The 14,278-nt window shown below is 48.2% G+C and overlaps 1 protein-coding gene across 2 annotated transcripts in view; it reads left to right on the top strand.

Moving 5' to 3' along the window:
• The first annotated feature begins 412 nt into the window (after positions 1-412).
• The window catches only part of LOC115637225 (TRPM8 channel-associated factor 2-like), a 32,218-nt gene continuing 18,352 nt past the window's right edge, over positions 413-14,278 (top strand). For both annotated transcript variants that reach the window (XM_030538275.1, XM_030538266.1), the window contains exons 1-2: positions 413-550; positions 10,979-11,612. In XM_030538275.1, coding sequence (XP_030394135.1) covers positions 10,996-11,612 — 617 coding nt within the window. In that variant the 5' untranslated portion in view covers positions 413-550; positions 10,979-10,995. The remainder of the gene's footprint in view (positions 551-10,978; positions 11,613-14,278) is intronic.

Below are 14,278 nucleotides of genomic sequence, written 5' to 3'. Positions count from 1 at the left end.
TGGCCTGTATTCTGCAGGAGGTCAGACCTTAAAATCTGTGAATCTGCACAACACAGAACTGCTCTTGGACTCCTATGTCCAATGAATCAGCAGTTTACAGCCACCAGGGCTGTTGCTTTTAACCAGCAAGAAAAGGGAAACCAACTTGTTTGCATCAAAGCTCTTCAAACCTCTTTCTGCTGCCTTTTTTGAGTATGCACTTTTGCTGCTTGGTTTTAACATGACGCTGACTGCATCAGGAGACATTAGCAAGCCTGAAACAGCACAGTGAATAGACAAGATCTGAAGTAGCAGCGTCTTACTAGAGGAGTGAGAAGTAAGCAAAACCTCCTCTGTTTTAAGTGACACGCGTGTGGGGTGGGATTTCCCTTCCCGGACTCCTCCCCTTTGGCTCCATCACTGTCTCCTCTTCCGTTCCCCTCATTTCCTCTAAAAGAGGATTCTGATTGTGACGGATCTGAAGCCCAAAACATTAATCTGACTATTGGCTTGCAGGAAGCAGAGACTTCTGTATGTGAGTGAGTGATTCCACCCGCTGGGACCCGAGTAGGTGAGAAGGAACTGAGATTGTTTTTCTACATACATGTGAAGGGCCGGGGGAGAAAAGGGCTGTGGAAAGATGTATTAGTGGATTAGTCTACTAAAGGGGAGAGATTGTGTTAAAACTGGCCTGCACAAAGCGCTGGATAATACTCTAGGATACAATCCTACACTGGCTGGGATGCACTTAGTGTGATTTAATAGTGAACCAGACCTTTCACATTTCTGTGATTGTGGTTTTTCTCAATCACTGGAATGACTCCTATGGTCAGGCTGACAGATAAATGTTTTTCACCTATCAAGGACTTTCTTCTTTCCCAAGAGCAGAACTGACCTGGATGAGTTTGTATGTCATTAAAAAAAATTCTCTATTCTTAGTTTAATCTAATCATAGAATATCAGGGTCATCTAGTCTAACCCACTGCTTAAAGCAGGGCCAATCCCCAAACAGATTTTTGCCCCAAATGGCCCCCTCAAGGATTGAACTCACAAGCCTGAGTTTAGGAGGCTAATGCTTAAACCACTGAGCTATCCCTTCCTCCTATTCTTAGTGATGGTTGCCCCAGGAGGGTGATGATACTGCTGTCACCCTGGCCCTTCCTTACTCTATGCACTCCCCAACTCCTGTCACATGATTATTAATTATTATTTCTATTACCGGAGCACCTAGGAGCTCTAGTCAAGGACCACAACCCCTTTGTGCTAGGTGCTGTACAGACCTCAGCTGTAACCTGGAAGCTCTTTGGGGTCGGGACAGAGCGTTTCTTTGTCTTCTGCGAGACACTCAGCACACCTTTGGGAGCTATACAATAATTAATAATTGTAATACTGCTGGTAAAAAGGTGCCAGATCAATTGAGAGCCTGTGGAGATTTTAAATGAAGGGGTAGGGGGAAGGCAAATGCGATATTAAAATTGTATTTTTACATATATGAAAGTCAAGAAATCTTAAGTTATGATTAGTGGGATAATGGAGCTATTAAAACAGTTCCCAACTCGTCCACACTGCACTGACATGCAATGTTTTGGGTAAGTGTCTGGGTGTGCAGATCCCTTGGCCGGAGCAGGGCCTTCATGTCAGTTTGTATATCTTAAAATAAGAGGAAGTACATGCTACGGATTTAGGGCAGATTTTGGTACTCTTACCCCAAGATGAGGAATACCTTACTCCATGAGTAGTCGCATAGGGTACTTCTCAGTTTGAATAAGGATACATAATCTGACCATTTAGTCTTTAGAGTAAATGACAGGAGCCTGATTCTCCTCTCACTTACCCCTATGTAAATCTGTCTGAAGTTACACCAGTATAAAACTGCTGTGATGGAGTAGAGAATCAGGCCCAGAGGATAACGGCTACTTAGTTGCCTTCCAGTCCCTAGCTCTGACACTGGCTCATTGTGTGACCTTGGGCAACTCACTTAACTAGAGTTGTGCAAAACGTGCTGGTTTCAGTTCACAGCTTGTGTCAAACTTTTCTCATATCGTGTGGTTTTCAAACTCTGGAGTTTACCTTTCTGTTTAGGGCCCACTGAAGCCCAGAGTGGCAAAGGTAGAGCTCAGAATGAAACCAGCAAGCAGGGTTAAACTATCTGGATTGGGCACGGTTTCCCTAGGGTTAATCAGTACTGCTCACAATTACTAAAATCACTTTGAAAAGTTTTGAACAGCAACAAAATCTCCAGCAGGTTTGGGCAAGATGGGGGACGTTTCTTGCACGTCCAAGGACAAGCAATGTGTTAATAGTTCCATGACTATTGGGTGGGACACGATTTCTGAGCCCCTTGGAGCAGGTAATAAATGAATCCGGATGGAAGATCCTGTTTCTCCACCCAAAGCTGAGTCACTTGTTTTCAGGGCAGCCAAATATTTCATGACCCTTTAGTAGCTGATTGTGAAAGTCAGCTAGGTGCGGCTTCAGTGTTTGCTTGGGACAGCACAGGGTGGAGAGGGCAGCCTGCCCCAAAGCCTGCTGCTTTCATCCATTTACAGGCATTCCTTTGCCCTGCACTTAGTCAGCACTGGGGGCTCCTGAGTGGCAGAAGCTGATTGGCACTGACTCCAACACCCTACCCCCTAAGCTTTCTTGTTTGGACAATCTGGTAAGAAGGAGTGGTGGCTTAGCAATGGAGATTGTTTCAATTAAGATTTCGGCCAATCTTTTCAAAGCTGGGGGCCTAAATATAGGCACTTAAATAAGGGTCCCAATTTGCAGAGGTGCAGACCACAGCCACAGCTCCTATTGATTTCAGGAGCATTTATGGGTGACCAGCACCTTCTGAAAATTGGGGGGAGTTATTTAGGTGCCTATCTTCGGGCCCTTGTGTTTGAACATTTTACCTGAATTCTCTACTGCCTGATAAAGAAGAAGAATTTGTTAAATTGCATGTAGGTAATACACAGTATGTCTCCCGGGGATTAATTCTTTAACTGCAGATCGAGCTATCTTTCTCTCTATATCTCTTTGTCTATCTTCAGAGTTTATACTGCCCCCTGGCATTATAGTATCTGAGCATCTTTCTTGTAAAACCAAGAGCAATAGCAGTCTCTAGTGCAGTCTCTGGCAAATCTCCATGCCACATTGAAAGTCTGAATGGGAAATTTTTATTGCTGGTTGGGTTTATCATTTTTTGCTTTTTCTCTTTCATGATGTGTAATGGGATTAGTTGTCAGTAGTTTTTTCCATGTCTAAATATTTTGCTCTGGTGAGAATTGATTCTATTCTTATCATATCTTTGTGTTTAAATGACACACAATGCTTAAAAAAACCCCAAACAGACAAAATCCCCTCACCCACCCGCTGAGAAAGGTGATATGTCTTCCAAGTGCTGGGGAAGCAGAAAGGGAGAAGGCAAAGATGATGGAGAGCCTGAGGATATGTCTACACAGCATTTTGGAGCCTGCATGAGCAAATGTCCCAGCCTGGACTGAGAGATTCAGGCTAGCAGGGCTCATGCAAGTGCTCTAGAATTAGCTGTGTAGACAGTGCTTTGAAATTGTGACTCAGGGCTTGTCTACACTGGCAAGTTTTTTCAGTGAAACTAATGTCGCCAAGGAAAAATCGACAAAAGCAAAGTCGCCAAAGTGTATCTACATTTGCTCCCTCTGTCGATAGATCGTGTCCACATTCAGGTGACCTTTCTTGACAGTGAGAGCAATGGACTGTGGGTATATATCCCACAGTCCCTGGTGACACCATCTGTTGCTAGGTGTTGTGAGAATGCAGAAATGGAGTGTGGCGCATCCTGGGATTTGCAAAATGTACTGTCATGCACCGCTTTGTGTCCCACCCGTCCAAAGGTCTCTGACTTCTTCGTGCCGTTCTTCCAACTGTCATGCTTTTGTAGTGTGCGCCTGCATCTGCAGTGAGAGAGGATGGATCCCACACTTCTCTCCTATGTGCTGTTAGCTGTCATGAGGACACTGCGCATGGCAGCACAGTTACTCACAAAGTTAGCAGAGGATGAATCGCAGGCACCTGAGTGTGATATGGACAGTAGCAACTTATCAATGCTTTGTGCATTCACAGAGCAGCTGTATATGCTAGACCATTGTTTTGGGGCTAGGGAAACAAGGACTGATTGGTGGGATCACATTGTCATGCGGGTGTGGGATGACAACCAGTGGGTACAGAACTTTAGGATGTGTAAAGCAACCTTCATGGAGCTTTGTGCTGAGCTGTCCCCCAACCTGCAGCACAAGGACAACAGATTGAGGGCTGCACTTCCGGTAGAGAAGCATATTGCAGTTGCTGTGTGGAAGCTGGCGAATCCAGACTGCTACCGGTCAGTTGCAAATCAGTTTGGAGTAGGAAAGTCCCCTGCTGGGGCTGTATTACTCCAAGTGTGCAGGGCAATAAATTGCATCTTGCTGCATAGGACTGTGACTCTGTGAAATGTGCATGAAATAGTGGATGGCTTTGCAGAGATGGGTTTCCCTAACTGGCAGAGCGATTGATGGCACACACATTCCAATTTTAGTGCCAGACCACCTTGCCTCTGAATACATCAATAGGAAGGGATACTTCTCCATGGTGTTGCAGGTGCTTGTGGATCACTGGGGGCGTTTCATGGACATCAATGCAGGCTGGTCTGGAAAGGTGCATGACGTACGGATCTTCAGGAACAGTGGCCTGTACAGAAAGCTGCAGATGGGGACTTTCTTTCCAGACCACAAGATCATAGTGGGGGATGTGGAAATGCCCACAGCAATCCTGGGAAACACGACTTACCCCTTCCAGCCCTAGCTCATGAAACCTTACACAGAGCACCTGGACAGCAGCAAGGAGAGTTTTAACAACAGGCTGAACAGGTGCCGCATGGTAGTCGAATGTGCCTTTGGCCGTTTGAAAGGTGTCTGGAGATGTCTCAATGGCAGGCTAGACGTTACTGAGGATAATATTCCCGTGGTCATAGCCGCGTGCTGCACTTTGCATAATCTATGTGAATCTAAGGGTGAAATGTTTACTCTGGTGTGGAGCACTGAGCACTTGGCTGCACAGTTTGAACAGCCAGATGCTAGGGCTGTCAGAGGAGCCCAGAGGGCTGCTATTAACATCAAAGAGGCTTTGAGGAACCACTTTGACAATGAGGGTCAGTAACACGTCTGATTTGGAGTTGCTTCCCTGTTGCATCCATGTACAATTTTGGGGCCCAAGATCCATGCTTTAGAAGCCTGTTCTCGAGAGCGAACTGATTGCTATACGCTTTTGTAGAACACAGAATAAAAACACTGTACCATTAAATATCTTGGCCTTTATTTATTGTTAAAAAGGGTAAAACCTCACAACTGTGTGTAGCTCCAGCTATCACTGTGCAAGCTGTGAGGGGGAGTGGAGTGATGGGGAAACTCAGGAGTGCTGTGGAATGTGTGGGCATGGGGGGGAGGGTTGGCAAAGAATTGTGCATCTGTTGCAGTGGTGCTCGAACTCGGATCTGCTCAGTCTGCAGCTGTATCAAGGACCTGAGCATTTCTATCTGATCCTCCATAACTTTTCAAGTATCAGAGGGGTAGCCATGTTAGTCTGGATCTGTAAAAGCAGCAAAGAGTCCTGTGGCACCTGATAGACTAACAGACGTTTTGGAGCATGAGCTTTCGTGGGTGAATACCCACTTCATCAGATGGATGTAGTGGAAATTTCTAGGGACAGGTATATATATGCAAGCAAGAAGCAAGGTAGAGATAACGAGGTTAGTTCAATCAGGGAGGATGAGGCCCTGTTCTAGCAGTTGAGGTGTGAAAACCAAGGAAGGAGAAACTGGTTTTGTAGTTGGCAAGCCAGTCACACTCTTTTTTTAATCCTGAGCTGATGGTGTCAAATTTGCAGGTGAACTGAAGCTCAGCAGTTTCTCTTTGAAGTCTGGTCCTGAAGTTTTTTTGCTGCAGGATGGCCACCAGTGTTAGTGTAGGGAGTGTCCTGAGTAGATGGTGCAATTTCTTAGTGACATTGTAATCAAAGAGGCTGATAAAGGAGGTGCTATTGTCATCATGAACAGCAGGCCAGTCCTTGCCCACAGACAACTTGCCAACCTGAAGCATATTCTCACCAGTAACTGCACACAGCATCATAGTAACTCTAGCTCAGGAACCAATCCATGCAACAAACCTCGATGCCAGCTCTGCCCACATATCTACACCAGCAACACCATCCCAGGACCTAACCAGATCAGCCACACCATCACCGGTTCATTCACCTGCACGTCCACCAATGTAATATATGCCATCGTATGCCAGCAGTGCCCCTCTGCTATGTACATCGGCCAAACTGGACAGTCTCTATGGAAAAGGATAAATGGACACAAATCAGAGATTAGGAATGGCAATATACAAAAACCTGTAGGAGAACACTTCAACCTCCCTGGCCACACAATAGCAGATCTTAAGGTGGCTATCCTGCAGCAAAAAAACTTCAGGACCAGACTTCAAAGAGAAACTGCTGAGCTTCGGTTCATCTGCAAATTTGACACCATCAGCTCAGGATTAAACAAAGACTGTGAATGGCTTGCCAACTACAAAACCAGTTTCCCCTCCCTTGGTTTTCACACCTCAACTGCTAGAACAGGGCCTCATCCTCCCTGATTGAACTAACCTCGTTATCTCTAGCTTGCTTCTTGCTTGCATATATGTACCTGTCCCTGGAAATTTCCACTACATGCATGATATTTACCCACGGAAGCTCATGCTCCAAAACGTCTGTTAGTCTATAAGGTGCCACAGGATTCTTTGCTGCTTTTCCATAACTTTTATCATCTGCTCTGTCACTTGCCTAGCAAAAGCAGCATTCTCTTTTCTGACCTCCCTTTCGGCTTCTCAGCACTCTTTCTGTTCCCTGGTCTGTCTCTCATCACACTGTAGAACCTCGTGGAACATGTCTTCTTTACTGTGCCGAGGGTTTTTTTCTTATCTGCCGCAGTCAGTCCACGGGAGTATGTGATGTGTTCTTCAAGGTCTGTGCTGAACAGAAGAGGGATTGTTACATTCCAGCAAACGATTGAAACATTTTAGTAAAAAAGGCATTTTTCTAGTAGAAATCACTTTCTCTCTGAGACTCTAGGCAGGCACACAGCTCTGTGAGCACCCCAGTCATGGTGAGTTTCAGGAGTGGGGGGAAGGCAATTGTGCTTACAGACAAAAAGGTCACAGCTTGCAGGGCAGCTTTGCAGGAAATTCATTCTAAAATTATCCCACACTTTTCACAGACAGCCAACCTGCTGGCTGGCATCTTGCTTCTGGGGGTGACCAGGGAAACCACAGCTCAGCTGCTGAATGCTTGCAACTTTCAACCGGTCTGTATGCCGCTTTGGTCCCAGCTCCAGTGATTGCTAAATGGCATGGTACAGTTTCCTACAGTGGGGAACTAACAGGGCTGCAATCCCTTGGAATCTGCAGCAGAGGATTAAGAAGTACCTCTTGGAAACCATCGATACCCTGCTTGGCCATGCAGATTAGCTGCACAGGGCGATGTCCAGCTCACAGAAAACACTACCTGCCTCCCACTTTTTGATTCCCTACACAAGGCACAGCAACATACCCAGACTCTCATCTGCTTTCTGCTCCCTGTTGAGCACTTCTGGAGTGGAGAAAAGTTCCTGGCTGCCTGCCCCACCGGGCGACCCCGCTGGGAACACTGCATCCTCTTCTAGCTCGACTTCTTCATCAACAATTTCAGCCTCTGGGTTACCCCCTTTTTCAGCTGCATGCGAAGTATCCATGGTGGTATTGGTGATGGAGGTGGGATTACCACCAAGGATAGCTTTCAGCTCCTTATAGAAGTGGCAGGTCTTTGGTGCACCATCAGAGCGATGGTTCACCTCCCGTGCCTTATGGTACGCCTGCCTCGGCTCCTTTATCTTCGCTCTGCACTGCTGCGTGTCCTGATCATAGCCCTTTTCCCACAAGCCTTGAGAAATTTGCTCATATGTGTCCCGATTCTTACGGGTCACTTTCAGCTGCAACTGAACAGACTCCTCTCCCCAGGGCCAGTGTAGCCACTAGGCAAACTAGGCGGCTGCCTAGGGTGCCAAGATTTGAGGGTGCCAAAAGCAGTGCCCAGCATTATGGGAGTTAGCTGAGCGGGGCAGAGTGGGGAGTGAGGCCTCCATAACAAACCTGCCCCTGCAGTAAGGGGCGCCGCACAGGACAGTGAGTGGGAGCCTGTGGCGGAGCAAGGAGGAGACAGCTGGCCAGGTGCAGTGACCAGTGCGGCTGAGGGACGGAGCCGCTGGGGAATGCAGGACACGGTCCTGAGCTCAGGTGAGCTTCGCCCTCCAATGCGCCGTGCCTGGGGCCTGGCCCAGCTGCCTCCAGGGGCGAGGGAAAGTGAAATTAAAGCCCGCAACGTGAGGGAGAGGAGAGGGCTGGCGCAGGTGCCACTTCCAAACACCGACCCCCCCCCCCGTGACACTGTGCCAATGCGGATAGTCGGCCCTGATCCACAGGGAGATCCTCACCTGCTCCCTGGGAGAGCCCGGCTCTGCCTTCCTTGCCCCTGGGTGCCCACCGGAGGGCGAAGTACTCAGAGTCTGGGAACGTTTAGAAACCCTGCGAGCTGGGGGCATTCTCAGTCTCCTCCTTGCTCATAGGTTCCCCCGGGCCAGAAGGGACCATTGTGATCATCCCCCCTTGTATTAATTCTAATGAACAATGCCACATTATGCAGCATTTATTTTTGAAAGTTTATAATAAGCCATGTTCTGGGGGAAGTGCAGGGGGGGGGGCGCAAGGTGGAAGTTTTGCCTAGGGCGCAAAATATCCTTGTATCGGCCCTGCCTCTTCCCTTATACTGATCAGATCCAACAGCTCAGCGGTGGTCCAAGCGAGAGCCCGTCTGGTGCGATAGCCAGCCATGCTCACCTGGGGAGCCACCTGGAAAGTTCCTCTGGGAAGCCAGCAAACAGGAAATGAGATTTAAAAGTCAAGGGGCTTGCATGACGGAGGGATGGGTTGGCCGCAGGGCAGTGAAGTTCAAACCACTGACCAAAGCAGCAGCAGGGGAATTGTGGGATACTTTCTAGAGGTCAATACAAAATGGAAAAAGACCCTGTGGTGTCTACACGGGCTGTTTGTTGACAATAAAGGAAGGGGAAAAGACAAAAGTCTCTCGCAGGGGTGGAAGTTTTTTGTTGCCAAAACTAGGCCTTTTGTTTTTTTTCCAAAAAAAGTGACCCTGCAGTGTGTACGCTATCGCTGTTTTGTCGCCAAAGCCAGTTTTTGGTGACAAAATTTGCAAGCGTAGACAAGCCTTTAGGCACTGACGTCCACCCCCGTCCCTAGGCTTCAGAGCCTGAGGCCATGTCTACATCTAAAATTTTGCAGCGCTGGTTGTTACAGCTGTATTAGTACAGCTGTATAGGGCCAGCGCTGCAGAGTGGCCACACTTACAGCAACCAGCGCTGCAAGTGGTGTTAGATGTGGCCACACTGCAGCGCTGTTGGGCGGCTTCAAGGGGGGTTCGGGGAACGCGAGAGCAAACCGGGAAAGGAGACCAGCTTCGCCGCGGTTTGCTCTCGCGTTCCCCGAACCACCCTGCAAACCGCAGGGAAGGAGACCTGCTTGCTCGGGGGTTCGGGGAACGAGAGAGCAAACCGGGAAAGGAGACCAGCTTCGCCGCGGTTTGCTCTCGCGTTCCCCGAACCACCCTGCAAACCGCAGGGAAGGAGACCTGCTTGCTTGGGGGTTCGGGGAACGAGAGAGCAAACCGGGAAAGGAGACCAGCTTCGCCGCGGTTTGCTCTCGCGTTCCCGGAACCACCCAGCAAACCTCAGGGAAGGAGACCTGCTTGCTCGGGGTTCGGGGAACGCGAGAGCAAGCCGGGGAAGGAGACCAGCTTGATTACCAGAGGCTTCCTCAGGTATGCTGGGATACCTGCTTATTCCACGGAGGTCAAGAAAAGCGCTGGTAAGTGTCTATACTTGATTACCAGCGCTGGATCACCAGCGCTGGATCCTCTACACCCGAGACAAAACGGGAGTACGGCCAGCGCTGCAAACAGGGAGTTGCAGCGCTGGTGGTGCCCTGCAGATGTGTACACCTCCTAAGTTGCAGCGCTGTAACTCCCTCACCAGCGCTGCAACTTTGTGATGTAGACAAGCCCTGAGTCGCAACTTCAAAGCACTGTCTAGACAACTATTATTAGAGCACTAATGTGAGCCCCCATAGCCCAAGTCTGTTAGCCTGGGCTGGGAGCCATGCTGCTGTGGGCTCCAAAATGCTGTGTGCACATACCCTGGGCTTGTCTACACTTGAAACACTACAGCGGCACAGGTGCTCTGCTGTAGCACTTCAGCATAGATGTCACCTATGCTGATGGGAGGGGTTTTTCTGTTGCTGTAGCTAATCCACGTCCCTGAGAGGCAGTAGCTAGGTTCACAGAAGAATTCTTCCCAACCTAGTGCTGTCTACACGGGGCCTTAGGTCGGCTTCACTATGTCAGTCAGGGATGTGGATTTTTCATACCCCTGAGGCCTTGGTTACACTGGTGCTTTACAGCGCTGCAACTTTCTCGCTCAAGGGGGTGAAAAAACACTCCCCTGAGCGCAGCAAGTTACAGCACTGTAAAGCGCCAGTGTAAACAGTGCCCCTGCACTGGGAGCGTGGCTCCCAGTGCTGTAAGCTAATCTCCACGGGGAGGTGGAGTACCTGCAGCGCTGGGAGAGCTCTCTCCCAGTGCTGGTGCTGTGACCACACTCTCACTTCAAAGTGCTGCCATGGGAGCACTCCTGCGGCAGCGCTTTGAAGTTGTAAGTGTAGCCATACCCTGAGCACTGTAGCAGGGTTGATGTAATTTTCTGCTGTAAGCCAGCCCCCAGTGTGTGCAGGGCTGGCACCTGCTTTTGTAAACACAGCCCATTTGCTGGGGGCTACTCGTGGGACAATAACATTGTCATTGACAGTCACTTTTCAGAGTCGAGCTGCACCCTAATAATCTTTTTCCTTCCTGTCAGATAAAAGGAAACTGAAGATGAAGCCCGCTGCCACCTATGAGCTACTGGTGGATGGAATTGGGCAGTGGGATTTTACTGGAAATTTTGTTCCTTGTGAGCTGTTGCTCACAGGAGACGCTGCATTCCCAGTGTTGGTGAGCCCTGAGAAGCAGGTACTGATTGCTGTTTCTCACTATGGGAAAGGCCGGATGGTGGTTGTTTCTCACGAGGAAATCCTGAAGAATCCCAACTTTTCCCAGTTCCTTAGGAATGCTGTGGACTGGCTCAGACCCTCCCCAGAGGCACAGGTCGGAGTCCATAGGAGCCTGGATCCCCTCTCTCAGCTGCTCCTAAGGTCCAGCACTAAAGTGCAGCCCGGCGTGGGGCTCAGTGCCTCTCTAGGCGTGTACTGTACAGATGCCTATGACGACGCTCAGGCAGAAGAGCTGGTCCACTTTGTAAAGGGAGGTGGGGGCCTGCTCATGGGTGGTCAGGCCTGGTACTGGGCTAGTCAACAGAGTGCGGAGAAGGTGCTGTTCGAATTCCCTGGGAACCAGGTGACCAGCGTGGCCGGCGTGTACTTCACTGGCAATACAGTGGGGTCAGGGATCTTCAAAGTCTCGGGAAAGATCCCAAAGATCCCCTTGATCGTCCCGTGAGTAGCACTTACCACCTTTCCCATTATTGGCTTTGCCCTAATAAAGTGAGAGTTTTACATAAATGCCTGAGAAAAGGGGGAAACACCCAAATTTCAGATATCTGGGGTGGTGGTGGTGGTGCAGATCATTATCCAAGCAGGGAAGGGCGAGGGTCCTTTAATTAATTAAACCCTAAATGAAAAAAAGCAAGGTGCCCTGGCTAGTCTTTTGGCACTGGGTTAAGCTATGGAATCTGGAAGGACTGCTTCCCACCCAAGAGAGAATATTGGCAGGGCTGTGACGGGGATGGGGCCATGTCTGTGGGCACTGAGCACTGACTGTCTGGTAGGCTCCAGGGAGCCTACTGCACACAGGATGAGGAGAGTAGTAATAGCCATTCTTGGACCTTTGCTCTTTTCTCAGCTGTGTACTGCAGGGTTGTGTGACATTGCAGGCACCTCAGACAGAACAGGGAGTGTGGCCCATAGGGTGTCCAGATAACAAATATGAAAAATGGGACATAGGGTGGGGGTAATAGGTGCCTATATAAGACAAAGTCCCAGATATTGGGATTGTCCCTATACAATAAGGACATGCATGAGGCATTCATCATGCCCTAAGCTGTTTGAGGAGGAACACAATGCATCCCTCAGCTTTGGGATGCTCCTGCTGCTGCAGCAGCTCCCTTGCCAACAACAGGCAACTGGCTGTTTCCCTGCCCAGCTCTCAGGGCCAGGTTGTTCCCCTGGATCCCACCTGAGCCAGTCCCTCTCAGCCCTGAGGACATTTTTCATAGATTCATAGACTCTAGGATTGGAAGGGACCTCGAGAGGTCATCAAGTCCAGTCCCCTGCCCTCATAGCAGGACCAAATACTGTCTAGACCATCCCTGATAGACATTTATCTAACCTACTCTTAAATATCTCCAGAGATGGAGATTCCACAACCTCCCTAGGCAATCTATTCCAGTGTTCAACCACCCTGACAGTTAGGAACTTTTTCCTAATGTCCAACCTAAATCTCCCTTGCTGCAGTTTAAGCCCATTGCCTCTTGTTCTATCCTTAGAGGCTAAGGTGAACAAGTTTTCTCCCTCCTCCTGATGACACCCTTTTAGATACCTGAAAACTGCTATCATATTTTTTCCTTTCTTCAGTCCCGTAGGGATTATGGAGTTCTCTACTGGCTGAGTACTGAACTGAGTAACCCAGCATCCTTCACTGGTTAGCCTCTTTCCCTGCTGCTCAGCCAAGGTGAAGGGAAGCTACTGAGTACCAAGTCAGTAGGTTCATTGAAATACTGTACTATTTAAAACGTAGTTGCAAGAATTAATGGATTTAATCTGCAGCAAGGGGATTTCAGGTAGATGTTAGAAAAAAACTTTCCTATTCTAAGGATAATTAAGCTCTGGAATAGGCTTCCAAGGGAGGTTGTGGAATCCCCATCACTGGAGGTTTTTAAAAACAGGTTGGACAAACACCTGTCAGGGATACTCAGACTGCGGCTGGGAAGCCGCAAGTGGCTCTTTAATGTGTCTCCTGAGGTTCTTTGCAACACATGATATTACAACACTGTGATTTAATTATTAACTAGTCTAAGTTATTAACCAGGGAGGATGCTTTTACAATGTTATTAACCAATTAAGTTATAAACTTGCATAAAGTTATTAACTTCTTCACTGTGAGAATAATATTTATGTACAAATATTTCCCCATCATAGCATTTACATATGAATAGCCCTAAAGTAAATGATATAATGAATTCATGCTACTGTGATTGTTTTGGGTAATGTTAATCACTGATTTGGCTCCTGAACCACTGAGGTCTATGTATCACTGGTCTAGATGCTCTTGCCTCTAGATGACCCCTGGAGGTCCCTTCCAGCCCTTCATTTCTATGATTCTATATTTTAAAAATTCCAATTAATGAATGTGCTTTAGAAAACAGGCACAGAGTATTCCTTATGTTACTTGGATAATACACCATGCTTTCGGAGTCCCAATCATCTTCTGCTGAAGTCAGCAGAAAATCTCCTATTGGCTCCAGCAGGAGTTGAATGGAGCCTTTATGTGCTGTGATAATACATGAAATGCAGCCATCTTGTGGGTGGAGCCTGGCAGGCAGACTGCATCAGGCCAAGAACAGCTTTGGGCTTACACAAGAAACCAGACAAACTCCCAGCTGGCCCCCGAATCCAGGGCGTGCCCAGTCATCTTCCTGTCCCCACTCCCAAGCTGTGCCTGGCACAGTTCAGAATCTGGGCTTCTGACTTCCACAAAGTGCAATGGGGTCTTTAATGACCACAAATGTTGCTTTGCTTTCACAATATGGCCCCTTCATTTCACTATAGTTAAAGCCACAGCTGTTGTAAGAAAATTTCCCCCACAGATTTTTGTCTCCTCAGTCACTTCCCTTTCCCTAGCACTATGTTATGAAACTCCATTTCTCTCTTCCAGCTGGATGACTGGTTTTGTTGCTCTCTAGATGCTGGGTTTGTCTTACAAAGGTAAAGAGAATCTTTGCCGTAGGATGCAGAAAGGTGCTCGGGACACAACTACAAATTAATGTAATTAAGTTACTTATTGCAAGTTGCTGATTGATTGTCATGTTTTCACCTGCAGGGCATTGGCAACAAGGTTGTGGGGGAGGCTTTCCTCTCAGGAAAATTGTATGGAGATTATCTTC

Source organism: Gopherus evgoodei, chromosome 1 (assembly GCF_007399415.2).
Source record: "Gopherus evgoodei ecotype Sinaloan lineage chromosome 1, rGopEvg1_v1.p, whole genome shotgun sequence".
Taxonomy (NCBI): Eukaryota; Metazoa; Chordata; order Testudines; family Testudinidae; genus Gopherus; species Gopherus evgoodei.
The sequence above is the reverse complement of the archived record's forward strand: the minus strand, read 5'-3'. Positions and strand labels throughout refer to the sequence as shown.